At 34.2% G+C, this 27488-nt stretch overlaps 1 protein-coding gene across 1 annotated transcript in view; it reads right to left on the reverse strand.

Annotated features, from left to right (window-relative positions):
- Window positions 1-27488, reverse strand: part of FSIP2 (fibrous sheath interacting protein 2) — a 96756-nt gene that overhangs the window by 37407 nt on the left and 31861 nt on the right. Inside the window, exons 14-16 of the mRNA XM_045558790.1 lie at window positions 15304-15361; window positions 13465-13501; window positions 1295-10262 (exon numbers count right to left, since the gene is read on the reverse strand). Coding sequence (XP_045414746.1) covers window positions 1295-10262; window positions 13465-13501; window positions 15304-15361 — 9063 coding nt within the window. The remainder of the gene's footprint in view (window positions 1-1294; window positions 10263-13464; window positions 13502-15303; window positions 15362-27488) is intronic.

A 27488-nucleotide genomic window follows, 5' to 3' on the forward strand; every position in this document is an offset into this window, starting at 1 on the left:
CAATTTATCATAAAGAAGGGTCAACCAAGTTAGCCAAAGGACTCTGTTCTTTGTTCTGTTCAGTAGCATATTTGTGACAAATCATTACCTACTTGGGATGGCCAACTTATGGCAGTGGCAGCTAAAGCAATACACTGTTCTCAAAATTTTCCTCAGAACCTAATCAGGCAGGACTCTGTGAAAATGGGAAACTTTAAGCTGAGCTTTCACTGCTAAACAGAATTTGGCCATGTTGAGATGCAGGGAGTGAGGAAATTGTATTCCAAGTGGAAGAAGGAACATGAGTGAAGTAACTGGCAGGCACTGGACATGTCTGAATATAAAGAATTAATTTGATAGAAAGAGCCAAGTACCAATGAGATGGAATCATGGATCTATTCTTGCTTGTTTTGTTTTTCTTTATTTTTCTAAGATCAGTGAGGTCGTGCCTAGAGAAAGTCTACTTAACAGTTTGTAATTGCAGATGCATAACTGTCCACCTTGAGAGAATACTGGTTCTAAGGATACAGGTGGATAGGATTATTAATACCTCCTATTTGAGTGATGGACAAGTGATATATCTGGACTGGTAATGTAGCAACTAATTATTGGTAACTGGAATTATTGGCCCAGTTCAAGGCTATAATAGTATTATTAGATTAAATCTTATTAAACTAGCAATAATCAATAGTTTCTGATATATAAAAATGACTATTACGTAAAGCTTAACCTAATATATACAGATAAGCATTCTTAGAAAGGGAATGTAAATATAATCCTTGTAAAGATATTTTTAGATATTTAGCGTGTTTTACCTTAAAGATATTTAAGTCAGAATACTGGAATGCAAACAAAACAAGATATTTAATTCTATTGTTTTTATAAACTGTTAATAATTATAGAAAAAGCTTCAATTATACACTTTGAAAAAGTGTTACATAACTTTGTATCAATTAACTGTGCATGCTATATGATCATAGAAGTCATGCATAAGAACTTTAAAAACTCATTGGAATTCATGCCTCCTGTTCAACCAAAATCTCCTGCCTTAAAATTGTCTCATTTTCTCTCATCTGCAGATGTGGCAAACTAAGCAACACAACCTTCACATTCAAACAATGCAAATGTTTAGCTTTTTTTTTTTTTTTCTTAGCATTGTGATAGATTAAAAAGCAACTAAATAGTCACCGCACCTCCAAGGCTATTTTCAGAAAAACACTGAAGGCAGCTTCTTAGATAGGACATCTTTAAAACATATCTTTTACTGTTTTTCCTAAATCATGCCAACTTTTAGAGTAAGTTATCTTTTGCTTACCTTTAGTTTTTAAGTTTGTTAAATGTGTGACCACAGATGTGGTGACATGTCTTGCTATAAAGTGAATTTCATTGAGACCCAGTTCATGATCAGCAAAGGCAATGACTTCCACTTCATTCGGAGTCCCTATTTTCTTTGTCTTTGGGTACCTATTTTTATGCCATTTGTGCAGTAAAGAAGAATCTATCCTGCTGGCTTCAGGGTTTTTGTTTTCTTCTTCAGGTATACAGCTGATTCTTCTGTGCCACATTCTAAGCAAACTCTTCTCCTCATTCTTTTGTCCTCCAGATACTTCTGATAAAGGGCTTTGCTTAGATATGAAAAATGGTTTCATTGCTTCCATGCTTTCATTAGTGTGTGATTGACTTGGAAAGCCATAGCTGGACAGCACAGTATTGACAATATTTTCTGCAGCTAGACATATTTTGAGTGGAGAAACAGTTGTCTGAATTTGGTTTGGCTCAGCAACTGGTTTTAGGGCCTCATAATGAAACATTCTTGGATTTTCACTTTTTCCCATTTCTATGAATGACATAACTTGCTTCAGTGATGCTTCTGTGGAGTCATTTGCTTTCTTAAACAGTTTTTGTAAAACACTGCCTTCAGGGAGGGAGCTGTTTCCTGTCATGGCCTCATCAAAATGGTGAGAGTTAGATTTCCTTGGGCTGTGGTCTTGTACTTTGTTTAGCGAACACGATGGCATAGTTTCTGAATCAGGCCTTTGCATTGGCTCTAAGCTTTTAATTGTGTTTTCTACAGATGATCTGACATATGAGGGTAAATTTGATGAAATTCTATACTTTTTTCCCCTATCTTCCTCTGAATAAAACACCAACCCAGGGACATTCATTTGTGGAGGATTATCCCCCAAATTGGCTTCCTCTAACTTTGATGTGGGCATTTTCATATTGGTTGCTAATTGAACCTGATTAACAATGTAGGCATTTTCAGCTCCTTGGAACAAACTTTTCTTTGGAAGGTTTTTGATCAAAGTCTCATTGAAATGAGTACACTGGTCCATTAGTGTGCCAATGATCTCACTTGCTACAAAGTTCTCTTTGAAAGTGCTAACTGAAGATGGTTCCGTTTGGCTCATTTCTTTGTCTAGCTTGTTCTTAATTATACCTAGCATGTCACTGACAATATTAACAGCATAGTTAGGTAATTCTGAATGGAATGAATGAACTTGTAGAAAGGTACTCTGTATATCTTCCTTGAAAATAATAGTACTTGGCTTGGATTCATCAGAAATTTTTTTCAGTGGTTGCAATCTTGGCAGCATCTTTTTGCTTAATAGTCTCTGTTGGACATGGAAAAGATTTTCTATAGGCATTTTCACTATTTCAGAAAACTCATATTTAGAGATATGTTTAAACTGCAAGTCCACAAATGACTCTAATGTGTTTAAAACCCTTCCTATGATCTCTTGAACAATCTGGTTGCTAGAGCCCATGGAAAATTTGTCTTTTGTCTTTGTATTATAGAATGGTAAACTGCTGAAGATTTGGTTGTTTGGAAAATCATATTTACTTTTAGCAGTAATATGTTCTTTACTGTTCACTAGAGTTTCTTTATAATCTGGAGTGGGCATCTGGGACAAAAAACACAGCTGTAATTTTTCAAATAGCATTTCAACAATTTCCCTTCCAAATATATTAATTTGTGCTTTGGTATCCTCAGCTCTAGTAAAAGCTCCTTTAAAATGATTATAAAATCTGCTTTCACTATTCTCAAGAGGTGGCAAATTTAAAAGTGAAAGAGAATATTCTAATTCTTTTGATTTTATTGAAATTTCAGTCAAAACATTTTCAGCAATTGTCAATAGCTTACATTTTTCATTTTCCATGTCATTTGATTCTGTCTGCCATTTGTCAAACATCTTTTTAAATATACCTTCTTTAGGAAAAATTTGTTCTAGCTGTGAAGAAACATTCTCCAAGTAATAACATGCTGGTTGTTTGGCAAGGGACCCTGCACCTGTGCTCCCCTGTGAAAGTTTGAGGTCATCCAAATGTGAGAATTTTATTGGATAATCAAAATTATGGTTATTTGTAGCATATAATTCTTTCAAAACTGTATTAACTATTTTATTTGCTGCCATGATTTGATCAGATGGTAAAGCTTCTGTATTTACCATTGCTCTGGTTTGTTTCACCTTTTCAAATTCTTTCACAGTTGTTTCCAGGATATTACTTATTATGTCCTTTGCAAAAATTTTTAGTTCTGAAGTGGGTAATTTTGTTTTCAGTAAATTTTTGGCATCTCCTATTGATAGGATGTGTGACAGTCCAGTGGCAGTCTTGGACCGGCTGCCTCTTGGAATCTTTTCTCCAGGACCTAACTTGATCTTGCTTTTGACCTTAGCACCACTTGGGCCTAGGTGTGGTTTTGTTGTAAATTTAGGCAAAGAGGTACCTCTTGATCTTGCTTTAAAACTTGTTTTAAAACTTGGCTTAGAAGGGTCCTTAAAGCTGACTTTAGAACCGGGTAGCCTTAGAAGTTGCAACTCATCAGAACAACCTTCAGAGGCCAAACTCTCATCTAGATGAAGTGAGATTAAATTTGTGATCTTATCGAGAACCATTTGAACTAAATCTTTCTCCACTTGCAATGGTGAATATTGCAAAAAAGTGTTTTCCAACACAGAGACATTTTGACTGTCCGCACAGGAATAAACCTGTGGTGTCACATACCTAGAGGAATTACTTCCTTCTGCTTGTTTAGTTTCTCTAAACCATGACGGTTTCAATGGTGAGGAATCATTGTTGTCAGATGTTTCTAATTCTCTACTTTTATTATTTTCATATACTGATGTCACAATTACAGAGTACATTTTTCCCAAAACACTTTCAACTATGTCATTTGCTACACTGTTAATATGTGATTGAAAAAAGTTTTTTTGTGTTATGTCTGATGTTTTAATTTTAGAATTAGATATAAAATGAGAGATTTCATTAAATGGAGGCAAATGGCCTATAACTTCCGTTACTCTTTGATACAACTTATTCAAATGTTCTTCCACTGCACTGAGCAATTTGGTTTTTACTTTTTGTTTTGAGTCTTTATTTCTCATAAATATTTCTTCCAAAACAATTCTCTGGTTTTTCTTTTCCAGTATCATTTGGTTTTGTTCTAATGGATGCTTTGTAAACAGAGATAGTTTGGTGTTTCCTTCCTTCTGTTTATGTTCCAGCAATACTTCATTTGAGTCAGTTAATTGTGAAATGTTGGGATTCTCTTTTGAGTAAAAACCAATTTCCTTTACAGATCTTTTATCATCTAAAATCTTTAAGATACTCTCAACAATTTCACTCACAATAATATTTTCTTGAAACAAAATATTGTCTGGATATGGATATATATTTTTCATTTCTAAGTCTAAATCATTTTTAATAAGCTTCAAAATGGCACTGGCAATGCTATCAGCATGTTTCTTAAGGCTAGGTTGTGATAGATGAATTGTGGATTCAAGTTTTTCTCTGTAACTGGCAAAAGTGGAATCTGTGAGCTCTTGGCTGGTTACAGTTTCAGTTGTTGATATTCTCAGGACATTCACATTTGATTCCACTTGGCTTGATTCATGAAAAACGCTGTCATTTTGTTTACAATTTCGCAATTCTGGGCTAACAAATGACTTTTCTTTAGGCTGGGAAGCAAGAGTAATAAATGAATCTACTCTTTCTGTCGCAAAAGATTCTAAACAATTGAAAATAGATTTAGTAATGAAGTTAGCATTTTCCTCACATGGGTCAGGGACAGATTTCTTGATGTCTTCTTTCTTTACTATAGTTACCCGATTATCATCAGCATAAGCTGATTTCTGATTTCTTGAGTATGGAAAACACTCTCTTTTTCTTTCACTTTTTGAAGCCATAAGATGAGGCAGTTGACACTCTGTTTTGGGAAGCATACCATAAAAGGTCAGAGGCAATCTTGCTGAAGTAGGATTCTTTGCATTTATGACAAGCATGACAGCAGAACTGAGATTATGGAGAACAATATTCACTGTATCATTGGATATCAAGATGACATCTGATTTAGGAACTGAAAGTTTTGGAATAATCTTATTTGCACCCTCATTGGATGTTTCAGAATTTGCTTCTGAATGTTTACAAGCTGTGCTACATTTCAGAGTGGGCGTGGCAAATGAGAGATTATTCTGATATAGTGTTTTTTCATAAATATCACACAAGATACCTTCAATGGTATCTTGTATTTGATATTGAAGTACTTTTCGATATTCAGTCTTATTGAACAGCTTTTCAATAATACCTTCTTGCTGATCTGAGTCAATCTTTTTGCCAGAACTGGTCTTGTCACATTTGCCTTTACATGAGACAATATCTAACACTGTGTTAACAATTTGACTTGCAATACTATCGGAAACCACAATGTTATGCGTTAAGAAAGAAATTTCTCTTTCTTTATCTAACTCATTTTTGATACCTTGTAAAATTTTTCTAGCCACTTCTGTTGCATAACTATTTAATTTAGACAAAGACACTTGGCGCAAGTTGGTCTTTCCTGACTTAATATAATCCACTGAGCAACAGGAAAATTGCTCATCTAAATATGAATCTTTGGCTGATAATGCGTTGCTCAATGTAGTGTTATCTTGCTCAGTAGGTAAAGGCACTGGAACTGTGAAGCTGACTTGAGGACAAAAGAGAGATTTTAATTTGGAAGTAGCAAAAGTTTCTAAATTTATTAATATTGCCTGTACAATATCTTCAACTACATTTTCCTTGGCCTGTTTGTCAACATTGAATCTGGACTGAAGAGTACATGGATTTCTGTCCAACACAGTGACAGAAGACTTTCCTCTATAGGTGTGTTCATGAAAAGAAACATTTGTTGAAAAGGTAATTGTTTTATACTTATTTTCACTTACATTTCTTTCTGTCATAGCAGCTGAATAAAGTTTATGAAATATAGTTCTAACAATATTATCTGTTACTATGGTTACATCTTCTTCAGACACTAAAGGACCCATCATTTTGTCCATAAATTGAACAGATGTTTGAGCAGTTGGCTCATCAACATTGTGAGGCATGCCACTGAAATGAGAGTGGGAGAGAGAAAGCACATTTAATTGATTGATTAAAGCACTTTGAAAAATTTCATTCAAAATATTTCTTGTAATGGAAGTGACTGGAGATTTATGTGGTTCTTTGAGTTTTACTTCAATTTTGTTTAAGGTTCTTTCTAGAACCCATTGTTCAAGAGAATGTGTTTTAGTTTCTTCTCTCAGTTGTGATGTCTCTCCAATAAGTATTTTCTCTTTATTTGCATCATCTTCTAGAAATGAATCTGATTCAGCTCCTCCAGGAAGAAAATTTCCATAAGTTGGCCTGTATCGATAATTTTCAATGTCTCTCTCTTCAGATTCAGTTTCGTTAAAAATATTTGAAGATACTTCATCCAAAATTAAATTGACTATATTCTTAAACATTTGTGCCTCAGGTGGTGGATTTTTTACACTTGTGCTCAAATCTGATGAGTTCACATTTAATTCTGTTTGAATAGCCTTCAAAATAGCACTTGATACCTTCTTTGCATGCATGTATAAAGCAGATTGTAATGATTCTATATCTGTGTTTGTAAAAATACTGGTACTTTCACATTCCCAATCCATTTTACTGCTCTTCTTATTTCCATCATTATTAGCATTTATAGTTTCTAAATTTCCATTGGCAAACCCTTCTAGTTTAGCAAAGACCATATTAAGAATATCTGAAGCTACAGCTTTCATCTTATTTGGACGCATTTCTTTTGTACTCCCTGCTTTGGCGGGCACAGGAGAAATAGTTTTTGCATTGCTTTTGGTCACCTCTTTATTGCCTTCCTGAATTATTTGTGAAACTATGCTGGAGACTATGTTGGTGCATTTGGCCATTTCCTTAATAATTGAAGTAAATGATAGGTTGTCAGTGTCAAGAAACTTAGGGAGAGCTTTCAATCCAGAACTTGCAAAACTGATATCCATGCCAATACTACATAATTTGGCAAGGATATATTCCAAAATTGCTTTAGAAATCAGCTGAATATTAGACTGCAATGCAGCAGCGCTTTGCTGATTTTCATTCATCTCCTCTTTGTTTTGCTGACTGCAAGATGGCTGAGAGTGAGGAGGGGTTCCTATAAGCTTGCTTAACATTTCATGTAGTGTTTCCCCAATTCTATCTAACACTTGCAATTTGGCATTCTCTTTAAGATCTTTTCCATCAATGACACTGTGTAGAGTACATGGAGTAGCCAAATATTTGTAAAAAGATTTTTTATCCTGCCTACTTGGCAAAGTATTTTGTTTATCAATGTTGTCAGATCCATATGAAGTCGCAGATTCTGACTTATCTGAAGGAAGTGAAATATTTCTTTGATCTGCATTTTTACTTGATAACATTTCACAAATACAAGTTAATAATGGACTTGCCATAATGTCATCATTGCTATTTGTGACAACAGATTTTAATTTTCTGTCAGTGTCGGCAAAAAATTCTTTCTCTGTAAGGGATTTAGTATGGTCAATTTCCCTAATATTTACGTTTTTCTCATTAAGTTCCAGTTCATTCAGGATAGCACTCAAAACAATGTTTACTACTTTAGCTGTGTAAGAACTAAGTTGAGATTGTAATGAAGATTGCTTGGCAAGTGAAGGTTTGAAGTCCATTTGCAATTTTGGACAAACAAATAACTTCAGCCTTTTAAAAATTGTATTAATGATCTTGTCAGTAATGTCGTCTACATGTTTAGATTCACTTTCTCCAAATTCAAACCAGGAAGAAGCTGCAGGATCTATATTAGGTGAAGATAAATATTTCATTTTCTTTTCACTGTCAAACCATATTTTCAATGGCTTTTTATTTGGTGTTTCTTTGACTATGTGGCAAGTATCAGAATTATCTAGTGAAGTTTGCTCAACTGATGATGAAATGAAACTTGATGCTTTATGAAGTATATTTAACACAGCATCTGTTATTTCTTGGGCTACTGTACTAATTTCTGACACAGAGAACATCCGGTCCATCCATTCTTGATGTGACAGTCCTTGAGGTTTTTCTGAAATAAGAACTGAAGGTTTTTTCCTGGCTTGGCTGTCTAAGTGACCAGGAGGAACAGAAGATATGTCCTTGAGCATTTCTGTTAAAATACTTTTAACTATGTTTTGTATTTGATGCTTTTGATCTTGGCTAAAAAAGGAAATATTTTTTTTCAAGTGGTGCTTTTTCTTTAAAATGTCATGATTATTAAGAGATGGTGGCTCAGACTTTAATTCCCAATCATGAATTACACCTTTGCTTCTAGAAGCAGGCTTAGTAGCTGGGTCGATATTTCTTTCGTATTCAAAACAAGTGTTTCCCTTTGTAGACCAATGATTAGGAATCTGTTTCTGTGATTTTGCTTTTTCCTCTTTGAAAGATGAATCAAGCACATTTTTTACAATTTTGTCTATCTCTTCATTATCATCTTCAGAATAAAGGGCCATGCCTGGAACATTAATAGGTGAAAATGATCTTCTAGATTTAGGATGATTAGATAATCTGGTGCCAGTGAGTCTGTACTTTTCTTCATTGTCAGAAGATTTTCTTATTCTAGGTTGTCTACATTTTTGAACACCTGCATTTACTGGTTCCCGGTAGAGCTGAGTGAGGATATCATCAAATAGCTGAAGGAGTTCTACCGTTTCTTCAGATGCAGTAAGTCTCTCATTATTAAGTTCAGTTTGTATATAACCTAGTATAGTGCTGATTGCTTCTTCTATATAACCAACCAAAGGGGTCTGGGAAAAAATACTTGATATTAAATTGTGTATTTCTTCTTTGACAATTAAATTTGCTGCATCAGGTTCAGGACTAGATTTATGGCCAGCTCTTTGAAGGAACATACATGTTGGGTCTGTCTTATGTTGCTGATGGGAAAGGTTAGTTGTATCTTCAAGATGAGGAAGTTCATTTTGTTTATAAGATGCAAGAGTCTTTAGCTTTTCTAAAATATCATGTACCATGTCCTCTGCAATATCACACATGGGTTCCAAAGTATAAGGCTGTGAATCTTTTAAAAGTTTTTCATTTGATGATATGAGGTGTTCTTCACTGGATGTTAAGCTTGGTTTAATGTCAACTGACAAATCTTCCTGTGAAAACATATCAACATATCTTTTCTCAACTGCTAGTTCTAACTTCTCAAGCATATTTTCCACAATCTCAGAAGCTACTGAGCAGATATCAACATCAGAGAGCAAGTCTTCTTTTTCAGACTCATGTTGGTCAACAAAAACTTCAGCAGTAACAGAAGAAAGAGAGGGAATGGCCTGGGTTAAATCGGACGTTATTTCTTGAAAAATACTTTCTAAAATCAATTGAGTTTCCTCTTTCAAGTAACATTTAAAGTTAACAAAAACATTTTTTAAATTATTTATTTCATCCATGGCTTTTACTTTTTGATCCCAAAAAAGTGAACTCCCTAAGCTATCTGTTTCAGTGGTAGCATCCTTAGATTTTGTTGTGCCTGTTTCAAATGATGCTAAAAGGTGACTATCAGACTTACAAGGTCTGAGCTTAGGGGATGAACATGTCAAACTGGTTTTATCATATTTGCGTTTAGAGGATATAGATTGTCCTTTTGTGTGGTATGTTTTCCCCACAACTGTTCTTTCCATATGTGCAGAAGGAGGTTTTAAAGGTGTGGTTTGGTTCTTTACTGACTTGTCAACTGCAAATGGACAGGGCTTCTCCTGAAACATTTTACTTGTTGCATATGTGTAGTTTCCACATGTAAAGTCTTCGCTGCATGTGCTACAGAAACTTGAACTATCTGACGAAAGGGTGGACTCATCAGACATTGGATATGTTTTATGTCTCAACCTTTCTTCATATTTTGTGATGGCTGGGTATAATATACTGGTCACTGTAGCCACAACCCAGGTCATTATATTCTGGATTATACTATTCAGTTCTTCAGAAGTTACCTGCAAAGGAGACAATCAGGAATGAAAAAAAAAATCACCTAACAGTTTACTCTATTTTGGGGGGGAGGGGCAGAGGGTAACATTTAATTTTTCATATGAAACAATGCATAGGTGGATTGCCACCATGGTTTATAAAAATATAAAGAAAAAACAGTAAAGGAATTTAGAAATGCAGATTAATTTTAAGTCAATTTATTTTGTATTATAGTGAAATACTGTTTGCATAAGATTTTATTCACATTCCCTCAGAAGTATACCCCCTCACCTCCAGCATTTATTACTTAAATAAATGACTTTTTAGTTACAAAAAAAAAAAACAGAAAAAAAAATTACCAAATTGCTGTCTAGGCACATAGGATGAAAATATTTTGGCAAGAATATGTTTATGATGCAGCTAAAATTTTAAAGATACATCAAATTACTTTTAACAAAGTGTTTCTCAAAACAAATGCTGTCAAAATATTTGGGTGCTTTCAGAAGCATCTGTCTAGCTGGGATATGAGGATGGAAAATAAGCTATGATTCCTCTCTCCATTCCCTGCTTTGAGGTTGAGTCAGTGGTCTGTATATATGGAAATGACTACTGTTAATTGTTAAGAATTATTTGATTGGGCAACAATAAAAGCTAATGCTTTATGGAGATGGAAGGGATTTGTACCCAACAAAAAAAGATCAATACAAACTATCTTAAGAAAGCTGAGAACAGATGACAAAGTGAAGAAAAAAAAATTTAGATAAAAAATAAGGGCTAAGCTAGAACTGGGAATCAAAGATCAAGGAAGGCTGAATAAAGGTAGGAAAACTGGAATATTTCTCAGTTTGAGCTGGTACAAGGAATCAGTTTTGAGTGACCATTTCTATACTGGTCAATGGTGCCATCATATATTTGAACTGGACAGTGAACAAAAACAGAATGCATCTGTAGAATTCTAAAAGCCTGTACTTACTTTTTGCAAATATATTTTGGGCTTGCAAAAGTCATATTGCTTATATTAAAGTAGTAGATGGTTTTTAAATTGTTATAGCTCCTAAAACATACAAGCTGTACACATGTAATTGGCAGCAAAGCTTGGAAGGCTGATGCATGGGCATTACATTAAATAATATGATTCTTTTTTTTTTTCTGTTTTCACTTGGTCATTTTTTGTGTGTGTTTATATTTCCTCTTCTTTTTTTTATTTTATTTCAGCATATTATGGGGGTACGAAAGTTTAGGTTATGTATGTTGCCCTCCCCTCCCTCCCCGAGTTAGAGCTTCAAGCGTGTCCATCCCCTAGATGGTGCACATTACACTCATTATGTATGTATATACCCATCCCCTCCCCACCCCATCTGCCAACACCCGATTAGTGTTATTCCTATATGTGCTCTTAGGTGATGATCAGTGAAACCAATTTGATGGTGAGTACATGTGGTGCTTATTTTTCCATTCTTGGGATGCTTCACTTAGTAGAATGGGTTCCAGCTCTATCCAGGAAAATACAAGAGGTGCTATATCACCATTGTTTCTTATAGCTGAGTAGTAAGTACTCCATGGTATACATATACCACATTTTATTAATGTACTCATGTATTGATGGGCACTTGGGTTGTTTCCACATCTTTGCAATTGTGAATTGTGCTGTTATAAACATTCTAGTGCAGATGTCTTTTTTATAGACTTTCTTTTTTTTCCTTTGGGTAGATGCCCAATAATGGGATTGCTAGCTCAAATGGTAGGTCTACTTGTATCTGTTTAAGATTCTTATAATATGGCAGTTCACATCCAAAATGTTGCCTATATCAATCCAAAATTATTCATATTTTAAGGCACCATTCAAAAAAAACACCTCTGTAGCACACTCTCTCTTGATTCATTTGAGAGCATTCAGGGAGCACCCTAGGAAAGGCCATTTTTCATCTCTAATCTTCAAATATTTTAATATACTTTTTAACTTATTGTATAACCAATGGCTAGTGGTTTTAAAAATGTATTTGGGGATGACAGCCTATGTTGTAAAATACTTCTCTCATGTAAATACACCTTAAATCAAAGAATAAATCCTAAATTTTAATAAAGAAGATAATTATTTTAAATGCACTATAGCACATATAAAATATAAACTAAGATGTGAATATACCCATCCCCTCCTCCCCCCTCTCACCTGCCCAACACTTGATGAATGTTACTATTATATATGTACATAAGTGTTGATCAGTTAATACCAATTTGATGGTGAGTACATGTGGTGCTTGTTTTTCAATTTGGGGATGGACATGCTTGAAGCTCTGACTTGGGTGGAGCAAAGGTAATATATGTAACCTAAACATTTGTACCCCTGTAATATGCTGGAATAAACATTAAAAAATATATATAAACTAAGATATTTTATATATATTGTTTTTCTATTACCAGAGATAATAAACAACAGACCTACATTACAACTCTTAGACTAGATATGGGAGTTTCCAATCTCAATATATAAAAGATGGACGTCCATAAAGTTTTCTATATAGTGAAATATGATAGATAGAACCCTATTTTCTAATTGTTCTGCATTATAATATTAAACTGAAAAACATTCCCTCAGGTCAAAGCTTTTATATCTACTGCACACTCTATGAATTGAGCAGATGTCCATGTGAAATAGTATGTCATAGTACACGTTGTTCCCCAAACTCTTTTTCTTTACTGATTCGTCTGTCTAGATTCCAAAGTTGGGCCTTATAAAAACATACTGTCTTATCTTTGCCTGTTTCAAGTCCCAGCTTATAGGTGACAAGGTAGCTTTTCATGTGACCTTCTTAGGTAACCAGGTTTCTTCCCATAAAAACTGTTAAAGACTGATCCAGGCATTTCAGCTTACCTCCTGCTGAATTCACTAGCAAGGTCTAAAAAGCCATGTTTATTAATGGCTTCCCATTGTAGAATGGATTTGTGGAATTTGATGCTGTTCCTATGATGGCTAGATCTGTTAATGCTCTACCATTCTATACCCATGAGACCCCTCTTTGAAGTGCCAACTTGATAATAATTTTGAACCACAATAAAATCTAAGAATTAACTGAAAGAGAACTTCCTAGAAAAGAAAAGGGCAAAGAATGGGGCTGACAAATATCAATAGATGATTCCTAGTTATATAATTCACAATTTTTTTCTATTATGACACATTAGAGAGTATGATTAACATGCTGCTTTAACAGTGAATTTTATGATACATACTTTTTCTTGCAAGCAATTTTGTAGGAGACTCTGTTGTCTGTAAAGAAAGGTTGATCACTGAGGTATTACTTATGGTCAAAAATTTATTATTTTGCTTTTAATTATTATGGATACATAATAGTTGTCCTTACTATGTATGCTAATTTGGACATAACATCCCCCCTCCAAACCATCAGACTGTCACCCAATAAAGAAACTACAAGTTTCTAAACACAGTCTTCAAGGTGGTAGACTTACTGCCTTCTTTACTCTGTCACTCCTTACACCTTCCCTCCAAATAATAAAACTAACTCATTATCTAAATACTATGCTTAATTATTGCAACTCTCTTTACTGCTACTGCTATCATATTTGCTTTCTCTTCATTCCCTTGGTCCTGAGTTTTCATCTTTATTTTAGAAATCATTCTGTGTATGTCCTTTGTATTAAAATTTAAAAAGAGAAAGAAACCCAGAGAATTAACAATAGAGATAAGGGAGGAGAAAGGAGATTAATGATGGAATAGATGTGATGCTTCCGGAACTTGGAGTTAAATCAGAACAAGAAGAATGTGATATGTGTATGAGGGGCAGAGCCAGACCAGATAGTCCCATTAGCTGTGTTTTGTTTGTAGTTTGACCTGATATTAGGCTGGTTGTGTGTGGAGGTAAAAGTATCTTATGCCCTTGAATTTAGGAGGAGTGGTGAAGAAGCTCCAGGTCATATATAGAGTTCTTCATTTTAGCTGACTAAGATTTTTAATGAAAGAATATCCAAAGTGTGTGCATTGAAAAATTCAAGTAATTCTGTAGTTCTGTATTCTTGGGTAGGGGAAGTTATTATAAAAATACAGAAATTAAGGCTTTATTATGAGCCTCATCTACCCTGTTTTTAAAGAGGCAGGTATATATATTTCCAATAAATAAAAAATGTGTTTATACAACAAATAAAAATGGTCATTGTCTGCACGTGGTCACCATTCTTCCAACTTGTTTTATTGCTTTGAACTAGAATAGTCGACTTCCTTTCTTCTGCATCTGTTACACTGCTATGCATCCTATGAACACTCAGTGAGTCACACAAACTGACATCCATCAGTCCTAAAGTCAAGATCCTTCCTCCAGGAAGCTTGGTCTGAAAATGTCAACACCGTTTGCCACCACACATCACTTAAATTTATCCTGCCATTTTCATAGGAATTTGGGGTTTGTAAAGTCTATCTTGGACCTCATTTAGTTTGTTGATTTTTTTTTGAAAAAGATGATGGCATTGAGTCAAAAATTATAGTCTTTCTCCCCCTCCTTGAATTGAGAAAAACATATAAACTTCAACAGACTAGGTGGTTACCAAGGTTTGAGGAATGAAAATTCTCTGGGTGTAAAAAACTGTCTCTTGCAAGGACCTGCAATTTTCATCATTCAAGAACATTATTTTAGATTAAACTTCAAATATACTTTAGAAGGGGAATAACTGATTATGTCATTAATACAGTATAGCAAACTATTTTACCATCTATGGGAAGTGAATAACCTCAAAAGACATAAGAAATGGTTAATGATTCAAAGGGGAGAAAAGCAAAAGGATAAATCCAGATCATGGGAAGCTATGAGGAGAGGGCATAGTGGGAACACACTTGAAAGTGGCACGAAGGCTCTGAATATAGAGAGAGTATAGAATCACAGTAGGGATAAGGAGGTAGAGAAAGAGGAGAACAAAGATTTATTTTCTACAATTAAAATGTAGTGCTGAAAGTTTCCAAAAGACTAAGTTTCACTAAAGTACAACTACAAGAATGGAGGATTTCATGTAATCATCTGTTTATGAACAGCACTCTATGGATTAATTTTCTTAGATACTTACATATTTGAGAAAACAGGAGACGAAAAAATCCCCGGGGCCACAGCATGAGCCTGAGATCCTATTTATCAGAAAAGGAAAATTATAGTTTGTATCCATCCTCAGCAACTTGTTAAATGCTAATAACACCTTCCAGTAGGTCTTTATTCTTTGTGGTCACTGCCTTGTTTGCAAGCTTTCAGGGACTCTCCACAGTGAAGTCCAAAGTCCTTAGCAAGGCAAAAACTATACTGTAGCATCTGACATCCTTGTCTGTCTCTTCATACATATCTGTGGTCCAGAGAAATGGAATATCTTGGAGGTCTCTAAATATATCATGTTTCCCATGTCTCTGGACAGTGGTTTTTCCATTTCTTTTGTCTGGAGCACCCTATATCCCCTTTTAATATCTTATCTTTTAGGTCTCTTTTGGCTTGTGTTAACTACTCTTGAAAGCCTTCCTTGAAACCTACCTAAATAAATAAATACCCTTCCTGCATGCTCCCAAAGCACTCTAAACACGCTCATATTATAAAACTCATTATGCTATAATGTAATTATAAGCTTCCTGTGTATCCCTGACTATGATATGATTCATACTATATTTTCAGCATTTAACATAGTTAAATACTCAATAACACTTATTTTTAATACATTATTTAATGTATGTGTTTCCTTAATATTTATTCATTAATCTGTCTACCATGTATCTTTTTCCACTCAAATATTATCTAACTGGCATGGCATGTAATATAGCAAGATTTCATTACTGATTTTAGTAAATATTCTGGATATAGGTAACATAGGAAGTCTTTATGCAAAACATCGGTACTGGTATACTGGATTGATTATATGTCAATTATACAAATACACAAATAAGTGAAAGTCTTAGACAAATAGAATGCTCTTGTAACAGAATGTAGTGCTAGTAATTAGAGTCTTTTTTAAAGCCAAGTTTAATTGGTAACTCTTGTTTCTCCCCCAAAATGAGTAACCAATAGGTACTGATGATGTATATAAAAAGTTTTAAATTCTATGAACCTTTTGAGTTTGTGTAGGTATTGTTTTATGGGTGTTCAGTTTTAGAGAGGAAGTAACTGACGTTAAGACCTCAGATATTAAGTGTAAAGACAATATTATGTTTAAAATAAACAAAAACTCTTCTGTTGGTTCCAGCAATATTCCAGAGAAATATCTTTTAAAATTTTAGCCTAGAATTCTGTATAGAACATTAAAACCATGCTCTTAAAAATGGCTAAGGTTTCAAAGAGGTAATAGAACTCCCTGAAGATAAAACAACTGTAGGAACACAAATCCATAGTGGAAAGCAAATACTGAAGCTGATGTCTACCTAGCAGTATTAGCACACATGGAAACTTAATGTCTAGTCAGAGGATTTAAAACAAGACATCAGGCTCAAAAAAATGGGGAATTAAAACTAAGAATATACAGATGCTCCTGGATATATGATGGGGTTATGTCCCAAAAGACCCACCGTGAGTCTACAATATTTTAAGTTCAAAATGTGTTTAATACACCTAACCTACCAAACATAATAGCTTAGTCTAGCCTACTTCAAACACGCTCAGAACACTTACATTAGCCTACAGTTAGGTGACATCATCTAACACAAAGGCCATTCTGTAACAGTGTTGAATATCTTGTGTAATTTATTGAATATTGTACTAAAAGTTAAAAACACAGGGGTTGCATGGGTATTTGAAGTATGGCTTCTACCGAACGTATATTGCTTTCACATAATCCCAAAGTCAAAAAAATCATGTCTAACTACTGTAAGTCTATCTGCATGGGATCCCAAAGAGCAACACCCTCAGTGAAAGAAATCATGCCACAGAGAAAGCAGCACAAATAAATGATGTCTTAGCTTTTGGCTGTGGGTAGAGGGGGGGGAGGAGATTAGAATATTTCTTAAGAATTCATAATCACAGACTACCTCTCATATGATGTTGAGTTTCAAATTCACAAAACCTGTATTGTTCATAAAACTCCAAGTGAGAATTTAACTTAAAATGAGCCAGTGTTTATAGTTCTTCCAGATACCTGGCAGTAACATATTAAAATTTTTTCTAGAAAAATACAACCCATGCAAATATAGAATTCCCAACAATATGTTTCTGTTAAAAATGAGATTCTCTCACATACATAATATAAACTACTAACTTCTAGCAGAAAAAAAATAGCAGAAAAAATACATTAGAATTAGACCTCAAAAATGTCAAATATTTGAATAACAAGATACATAAAGAAAGAATTTAAAAAAACAGAAATGGAATAAAAGCCTATCAGAAAAGCACAGTGAAATTTGAAAATAACTATTCAGAATTGTATTATATATGTAATATAAAATTGTGTTTTATGTTTAATATATAATTTAATATTCTATAATCAAATGAATTTTAAAATGCAATAGTTTATGAAATAGTAAATTAGATATAACCAAATAACTAAAGTGAAAATTGGAGAATTGGAGACAGATTGGAAGAAATTAACAAGAATGCAACAGACAGAAGTGGCAAATATAGTTATTAGTTATTAAGGATACAGAAGGCATAAAGTTCTGACATATATGTAACTGGAGTTACAGAAGAAGATAATTAAAGAAAATGGGGAAAGGCAATATAGGAAAAGAACATGGCTGAAACTTGTCAAGAACTTCTCATTATAGTGACACCAAAGAAAAACAAAGAAAAGATCCAGCCTGAGGTGAGGGGAGGGAAGAAACACTTACACAGGAATAATTAAGTAGAATAAAAAGTACAATAATTAAATAGAAAAATATGGGTGTGGTGTGTGCTGTCTGGGGTATGGACATATTTGTAACTTTGACTTGGGTGATACAAAGGCAATTTATGTGACCAAAGTGTTTGTACCCCCATAATATTCTGAAATAAAAATAAATAAATAAATAAATAAATACCAAAAAACTCATAAAAAAGAAAAATATCTTTAAAGTGCTAAGAAAAAATAACTATCCCCTAGAATTTACTTGTATACCCAGATATAATGATATTCTAGAACAAGGATTTTAAGAATTTACTCCCAAAATAGATTCACAAAAGACCATTTTACAGAATGAAGTACTTTAGGAAAAATAATAATGATCCTCAAAAATATGAAATGCAAGAAGAAATGAATAGTGAACAAATGAAAACTATAAACACATGGGTAAATATAAATCAAATCTGACTGTATAAAACAATAATAGAAAAGTAATTTGGCTGATAAAAAACTCAAAAATTCAAAATTCAAATTATTGGACAGCAATACCATGTATAATATGTGATGATGATTAGAAGTAAATCATCCTAATTAAGTATACTTCAAAGTAACTAGAAGAGTAGATTTAGAATGTTCCCAACACAAAGAAATAATAAATGTTTGAGGTAATAGGTAACCCAATTATCCAGATTCAATCATTATTCATTATATGCATGTATCAAAGTATTGCATGTGCCTCATAAGTATGTACAACATTTATGTGTGCATAAAAATTAAAATTAAAATGTAAGAGTAATTGCCAAAAATCTCAAACTTCCCTGGAGACCTTCAGAGTAGTGTTTGTTTACTAATGGCTTTCAACTGGAATGATCAGTTATACAACATGGCTTAGCTCTGTAAGCAGAGGGGCATAAAAATACTCCACTGGGAATTTCTATCTTGAGTTGCCCGGAAGCCAGGATTTTTCCATATAGATCTACAGATGAAGTATATCCATATGTGAATACCGGCTCTGGGGAGGCTGTGCCTTTATATCTGTTGGACTCTTGACACTTGTCTATAATCTCTTTCTCTTGCCACACAATACTCTCTTTGCTTTAAATTAAAGCTTATGGGAGTATGATCAATGTAGTCTCATGAGTCCTTTCAAATATCTAAACTTGTACAATGTTTTCAATAGAATATTCATTCAAGGAAATATTAAAAGAACAGCAAAATTAATTAAATAGACTACAAAGACACTAAAATTAAGAAAATAACAAGCAACTAGTAAAAAGTTAAGTGAATTTAAAAACTGAACTTCTGAAAATACCAATGAAGTAGATAAGTGCTTTTAAAAATACTAATAAAATAAAAAGCATCATTAAGGGAAAAGAGAGAGAGAGCAAAGGCTAGTCAATGTTAGTGTTAGATGACATAACCACAAAAATAGGATAAATTAGAATTGTTAAAAGAATAACTCCATGTAACTCTAGGTCCATAAGTGTAATTAGTGATTTCCCAGCAAAATATTATAAAAACTAACAAAATTAACTCAAGAAGGATGGCAAACTTGAAAAGGTAATCATGAAAACAAACAAACAAACAAAAAACAGGATAAAGATCTGTGAAAATAGTTAACAGAATACAAAGGATTAGCTGATGAATTTTATCTAAACTTTAAAGAACAAATTATGAAATGTTATGTTCTTATTTCAGGGTATAAAATGGTACAAAGCTTTGCATTCATTTTACAAAACTAGTACAACTTTATTATTAAAACCTTTGAATACTAGAATAACAAATGAAATAAATAGATCAACCATACTTATAAACAAAAACATCTTAAATGACATGATAGCAAACAAATTCCAGCCATGTATTAAAAGAATAATACATGCAATATATCTCTGTCAGTACTGAGAAATCCTGCTTGAAGGCTGCTGGCCATGAAGGGGTAACTGGTACTTGACCAGCCCTCTTACCATAATCAAACAGGAAATTAGAAAGACTATATGAAACATCTTTTTAGACATGTAGTACAGGAATCACAATAATGTGGTTTCTCAGTAAAGGGATAAAAATGAAGTGAAGCCTGTAATTACCACATTAACTGCCATGTGAGTTGTATTTAACTCATGCTAATTTTGAGCTGGGGGCCTTGTGAAGCAAAACCTGGGTAAAACCACAGTTGGTTCATGAAAATCCTACTTGTTGATATTCTTGTTGTTATAATTAATATTGAAAATTTAATTCTAAAAACATGAATTAAATGAATAGAAGTCATAACAAATTTTTCATTAAATTAGAAAGAATCATTTTGTTTTTAAAGTTTTTATTCTATTTTCATAATAAGACACCATGGTCCCAAAGAAAAAAAATTTTTTCTAGTGTGTCAGTCAATGTGTTGCTATACATTTTTACCTAAAGATGTTTTCCAGGCAATGCCACAGCATGGTGATTTCACTAATTTGAGGAGTTAGAAATTATAGAGTTTAGGATGTTGAGGTATCTGCAAATTATAGAGAATAATATCAGGAAAACATAGTAATAATATGTATAAGAACATGCATCTAAAAAGGTATCCTCTTGATTCTTTAGCTCTATATTAAGTCGCATGTTCTAGTATGATAATCCAAGCAAATGGCAACTTCTGGTGAAAAATTTTAAAAAGTAAGCTTATTATGGAGACGTGTAACAATTCTCAAATTTCACACAAGTCTGGGAAATATTTCATATCCGGCTAGTCTTAGAGGAATGACTTTGTTGAATATCTAGCATGTCTTATAGAGACCCCAGAAAATTCACCCTTTTCACCCTAAAGTAAAATTGACATTATACATCCCACAACAAACTTTAAACACAAGCATTTAATAAATCATGAGCATAACTAAAACTTGTTAAAACAAAATTATTCAATCTTTAAAAATAGCCAGAACCAGAAACTAAACAGCATAGCAATAAAAAATGTTTAGTATGCAATAAAATATACAAGACTTAGAAGGAAACAAGAAAATGTGACATATATCCAGGAGAAAAAATAGTCAATATAAACAAGTCCAGGAATAGCAGAGATAATGGAATTATCAGAAAAAGACTTTGGAGACATTTATTAATGAATACATTCAAATATTTAAAGGAAAATATGGTTAATGAGGAGAAAATGAAAGATATAAAGAACCCAAATAGAAGTTATAAAAAAACCAAACAATATCTAAGATTAAAAATCCATTGGTATGATTTGACACTATATACAAATAAAATGATCTCAAAGACAGAGCACTAAAAACTATGTAAACTGAAGCACATGCATTTTTAAAAGCTTGAACAATAATTAACAGAAGCTCAGTGACCTGTGGAAAATATCAGATGATTTAATATGTATTTATGTTGGGGTCCCAGAAGATGACGAGGGGACAGAATCATATTTAAAGAAATAGTAGCCAAAAGTTTCTTAAATTTGGTGAAATCTTTAACACAGAGATCCAAAAGTTAACAAATCCAAAGCAGTATAACAAAAAGAAATTCACACTAAGTCAAATCATAATGAATATCATTAAAAATAGTATAAAGATAGTACTAGCTGCCAGATAGAGGAAAAAGACACCTAGAAGGGAACAAAGATAAGAAACATCACTGACTTCTTAAAAAATAATGCAGACTAGAAAACAATGGAATAACCTCCTTAAAATGCTAAAAGCAAAATAGAAAGCAAATAAACTTGTCACCCTAGAATTCATGCCCACAGATTCAAAACTTAAAAAAGAAAAGCAAGTTACATTTAGACAAGCTAAAGTTAAAAAAAAAAAGTGTTACCAGCAGACCTGCTCTACTAGGAATGCTAAATGAAGTTCTTTAGAGACTCAGATCTACAGAAAAGAAGAAAGAGTAACAGAAATGGTAAATTTGCCTAAATATAAAACATTTTTAAAAATCAATTTAAAAACTTATTTAAAAGATATTTGACTGTTTAAAGCAAAAATAATGTATGCATAGGTTTAAAAATGTAAAGTAAGATATATGACAGTAACAAAGTTCTGAATAGTTGAAGTAGACATATACTGCTGTGATATTCTTACATAGTGGCATAAAATTTTGTTGATGTAGAATGTCAAAAGTTATAGATAAATGTTACGCCCCAGACAAATTGCTGAGAATAACAACAAAAAACAATAATAAAAAATACTCTATCCAGTTAGCCAACAAGAGAAGATAATACTGAATGCCAAAGCATATTCAATTTAATAGAAGTGAGGAAATGAGGGGAAAAAATGATCATAAAACACAAATGAAAATAACAATATGGTAAACCTAAAGTAACTAAAATTGATAATTACATTAAATCTATAGGACTTTCCCTCAGACCATTCACAAAAATCAATTCTAGTTGGATATCAAATACAAATGTGAAAGGTAAAATAATAAAGGTCCTAGAATGTGACATAGACTACCTTTATGACTTTAGGTAGACAAAGATGTCTTAAGTGGGACAAAAGATTAAGATATTAGACTACATTAAAAAAAGACTTCTATTTGTATTAATAAAAATATACCATTAAAGAAAGTGAAAAGGCAAGTCATAGAGTGGCAGAATACATTTTCTGTACATACAACAGACAAAGAATCCTTATTTGGATTATATAAAGAACTCACACAAATCCATAACAAAGACAGACAATCCAATTAAAATGGGAGGAAAAATGGAAAAGACCCTTTGGAAAATAGTATGATCAAATAGTCAAAAAACACATAAGGGATATTCAGCTTTTTTAGTCATCAGATATTTAATCATTAAAACCACTATAATACTGCATAAAACATCGATATGAATGAGGAAAGTTAAAAATATATAGAATAGCAAAGTGTTAGTGAGAATGTGGAGCCATAATAATTCCCACATAATGATGAACATAAAAATTTATACAAGCCATTGTGGAAAACTACTTGGCAGTCTCTACTAAAGCTGAATATAAACATAACACATGACACAGCAATTACACTACTAGGAATTCCACTAGGAATATACCTAATGGAAATGAATGTACATGTGTGCCAAAAATACATAAATAAGTATGTTCAAAGCAAAATCTTACATAATGTCCAAAGACATGAAATAATCAAATGTATGTATATAAACACATAATTTCTCAATCTGTTTTGTGTTGCTACAACAGAATAACACAAACTGGGCAATTTATAAACAATAGAAGTTTATTTGGCTCATGGTTCTGGAGGCTGGGAAGTCCAAAATCTAATGACTACATCTGGTGAGGGCCTTCTTGCTATATCATACATAACATGGCAGAAGCATCACATGTTCAGACAGCATGCAAGCGAAAGCAGAACTTGCTTTTATAACAAACCCACTTTCTTGATAACAAACTGACACCCACAATGACATTACTCCATTAGTGAGGGTAGAACCCTCAGGACCTAATCACCTCTTAAAGATCTCACATTTCAATACTGTTGCATTTGGGAATAATTTCCCAACATGTGATCTTGGGGAACACATTTACACTATAAAATGATATTCAAATGTAAAGGCACTTTGTCTTCAATGAAAGAGAGTACTTAACATGAAAAAGTGTTAATTTTCTCAAAATCACAATTTTTTTTTCTGATTTGGATACATTTCAGTTTTTGTTTAATTGCTAATTCTTCTGACTAGGATTTCTATTACTATGTCAAAAAGAAGTGGTGAGAATGGACATTTTTGCCTTGTACCTGATCTTAGAGGAAAATTTTTAAGTTTTCCCTCATTGATTTTGATGTTAGCTGTGGGATTTTCATATATGTTCTTGATTGTACTGAGGTAGGTTCCTTCTGTACACATTTTCTTGACAGTTTTAATCATGAATGGATATTGAACTTTGTCACATATTTTTACTGAATCTGTTCACATGATCATGTAGGTTTTTTTCCCCTCATTTTGTTAATGTATTGAATTATACTGATTGCGTTGCACATGTTGACCCACACAAGCAGCTCAGGAAAAATATGACTTGGTCATGGTGTATAATTTTTCAAAAATACTATTAAATTTGGTTTGCTAGAATTTCATAGAGTATATCTGCATCTATGTTCATCAGACATACTGGCTTGTAGTTTTCTGTTTTTATAGTGCCTTTGTCTGATTTGGGTATCCAGGTGATGCCAGCCCATGATGAGTGGAAATGTTCCTTATCCTATTTTTTGGAAGAATTTAAAAAGGATTTGCACTGATTCTTCTTTGAATGTTTGGTAGAATTCACCAGTGAAGCCATCTGATCCTAGGGCTTTTCTTTGTTGGAAGATTTCTGATTATAGATTAAATCTCCTTATTTGTTATCGTTGTGTTCAGATGTTCTCTTTCTTCTTAATTCAGTTTTTGTAGGTTGTATGTTTCCAAAACATTATCCAATTCTAGGTTATCTAGTATGTTGGTATAATAGTCCCTTATGATCCTTTTTATTTTAGAGACAACCATTATAGTATCTCTCTTAGTTTCTGATTGTATTTGAGCCTTCTCTCTTTTTTCTTAGTCTAGTTAAGTGTTCATTGATTTACTTATTTTTTTCAAAAAATAAATTCTCAGTGTTGTTGATTTTTCTATTGTTCTTATTTAATTTTATACCTTTATTATTATGGCTACATATTATTTGCATATATTTATGGGGTACATGTGATGTTTTCATACAGGCATACAATGTGTAATGATCAAATAAGGGTAAATGGGATATTTATCACATGACGTATTTTTAGTTATTTTAAAATATACAATAAATTATTTTTAACTATACTCTATTATGATACTAAATACATCTCATTCATTCTATCCAACCATAATTTTGTTTTTAAAAATTGTGTATTGAGGGACAAGATGGCAGACCAAAGACACCACCAGTCAGAGCATCTCTGTAAGAAGGAGAAATTTTAGATGAAAGAGAACTAACAGACAGACAAACATAGATTGGAAAAGGATCTGAAGGAAGGGTGCCTGAACCCACAGGAGATTCTACAGGAAGAGGTTGTGGAGCAGAACTGGAAGGAAAAAGGCCATCGGTGGGGATTAAGCCCAGAGAAGCTTGGAGACCAGAGAGATGAGTCGGTGGATTGGCTAACATCCCCCTCCCTTGCATCTCGGACTGTTGGTGGGCTCCTGAGGTGCTGGAGACACCTTCTGCTGAAGCAAGCCCAGAGACTGCTGCTGCCAGTGAGCAGAGAGCTTCTTGCGGACAGGGCATCAGGTTCTCACCTCCCCCAGGGTGCCTCCCCCATCATAGACCTCTACTGGATGGCAGGCACCATATTGCTTCTCTACCCACTGGGTGCCTTTGCGCTCTCCAGGAGGCCTCAACCCCTCAGGCTCTGTCATGCTCATCCCTACACAGACATTTCTCAACTCTGGCCCAGACTGCAGGAGCCACAGGGTTCCACTGGATCCCAGGGGATCTGTGTGACTCCAGAGCCCTGTCATTCTGGTGGACTACCTCCAGGAGAGAGGACTGGAGATGACCAGAGGGTGGACTTTCTTCCACCTAGACTTTTTTTCATCCGTTCTGCTCCCCCACCCACAGCTGCTGAGAGAGACAATTTAGCCACCGCATGGAGGCTTCCACAGGATACGGGGCTCAGACTCTTCCTTTTAGGGTCCTGTAGCAGACTAAGGGGAGCTCAGACTGTGAGCTCCCTGCCTGCTGGCTCTCCTTGGTGCTGCTTACCTGGCAATTCCAGCAGAGCGAGGCACAGCCTGAAGTGGAAGGACATCGTATCAGGTATCCTTCTTTATGGCATGGTTAGGGTTTGATTTCTGGGGCCCAGGGGACAGACCCACAGGCCAGATCCTATACACCCAGGTCTCGATTGCATCACTCGGGAGCACCAGAGGGAATGTTTGTGAATTAGTCTCACAACTTACAGGGGCAGATCAGGGGTGAGAGTGCAGAGTGGGTCCTAGCTGCAGCATGCCCATGGGGCACCCCTCGTCCCACAGGAGGGCTGCTCTCCTAGCTCAGCCTGGGCTCCTGGACAGAGAACTTCCCAGCGCACATCACAGTCATAGGGGAGCGTGGCTGGCTTGAGGTCCTGCCTGCTGGCAGAGGTCAGGAAGAAACCATGGAATAGGGGATACTGTAAAGGAGCAAGTCCTGCTCCAGACTGCTAGATTGCACACCTCAGACAGCCCAGCCTCCACACACGGACTGTCTGGTTGAGTGGGGCCACTTCAACCCCTCCCTGGAAGCTTTGTCTAGAGGCAGGTATCAGACCTTTGACCCCTTTCAAAAGCATTTGTGGAGCTTGAGGGCAGAATCACCCAACTCAGCCAAACCCAGCGTCACTTCCCCCAATGCCCCTGCTGAAGTGGAGAATAAGGACACACCTGGAAGTTCCAGGGCCCCACCCACCACCTAGGGCATCATAGTGCTTCTCTTGAGGAAGTAGAGCTGGTCACAAGACCCCAAAACAACATTGCAGTTTCTTTCTTCCAACAAGCACTACCTACTGGCAGTGAGGTTAATTTGCATGCCCTTATACTGCATTTTTTGACTCATACAAGATGTGGTTGATTCTCACCCACAAACACCACCTACTAGCTCAGATATTAAACTGGGCATGTCAATATCTAATAAAAGGAAAATACAAAGGTAAGAAGCAACAGATGCTCAAGATGAGAAGGAATCAGTGAAAGAACTCTGGAAGTACAAAGAATCAAAGCAAAAGGACACCTGCAAAAGGGAACGCCCGCTCTCTAGCAGTGGATACAAACCAAAATCATAGTATTGAAGTGACAGAGCTATAGGCATCATACTCTCTGATTTCAACCACAGTGATCAAAGGAATATGATACTGGCATAAAAACAGACATATATACTAACAAAACAGAATATAGAATGGAGAAATAAATCTATGCAGCTACAGTCAACTGATCTTTGAAAAGGGTGCCAAGAAAACACAATGGGTATTTCGAAAAGGGGAATTTTGAAAATTCTCATCACAAAGAAATGATAAATATTTGAGGTTATGGATATTCTAATTTGCTTCATTTGATCACTCCACAATGTATACATGTATTGAAACATTACAATGTACCCCATAAACATATACAGTTACTATTTATCAATTAAAAATAATACAAAGCAAAAAAAATGAAAAGGATAATCTCTTCAGTAAATAATGCTGGGAATACTGTACACTCACATGCAAAAGAGTGAAATTGGACCCATATCTCACATCATAGACCAATGGGATTGTATCAAACTAACAAGTTTTTGCATAGCAAAGGAAATAACAGAGTGACAAAACAACCTACAGATTTGTGGGAAAGATTTGCAAATAATATATCTGATAAGGTGTTAATATCTAAAATATATATAGAACTCTAACAACTCAATAGCAAAAAATATAAATAACCTTATTAAAAAATTAACAAAGGACCTGAAAAGATCTGAATATATCTCTTAAAAAAAGACATATAAATAGCCAAAAATTATATGAAAATGTGGTCAACG

The sequence above is a fragment of the Lemur catta genome, chromosome 8 (genome assembly GCF_020740605.2).
Source record: "Lemur catta isolate mLemCat1 chromosome 8, mLemCat1.pri, whole genome shotgun sequence".
Classification (NCBI taxonomy): Eukaryota; Metazoa; Chordata; class Mammalia; order Primates; family Lemuridae; genus Lemur; species Lemur catta.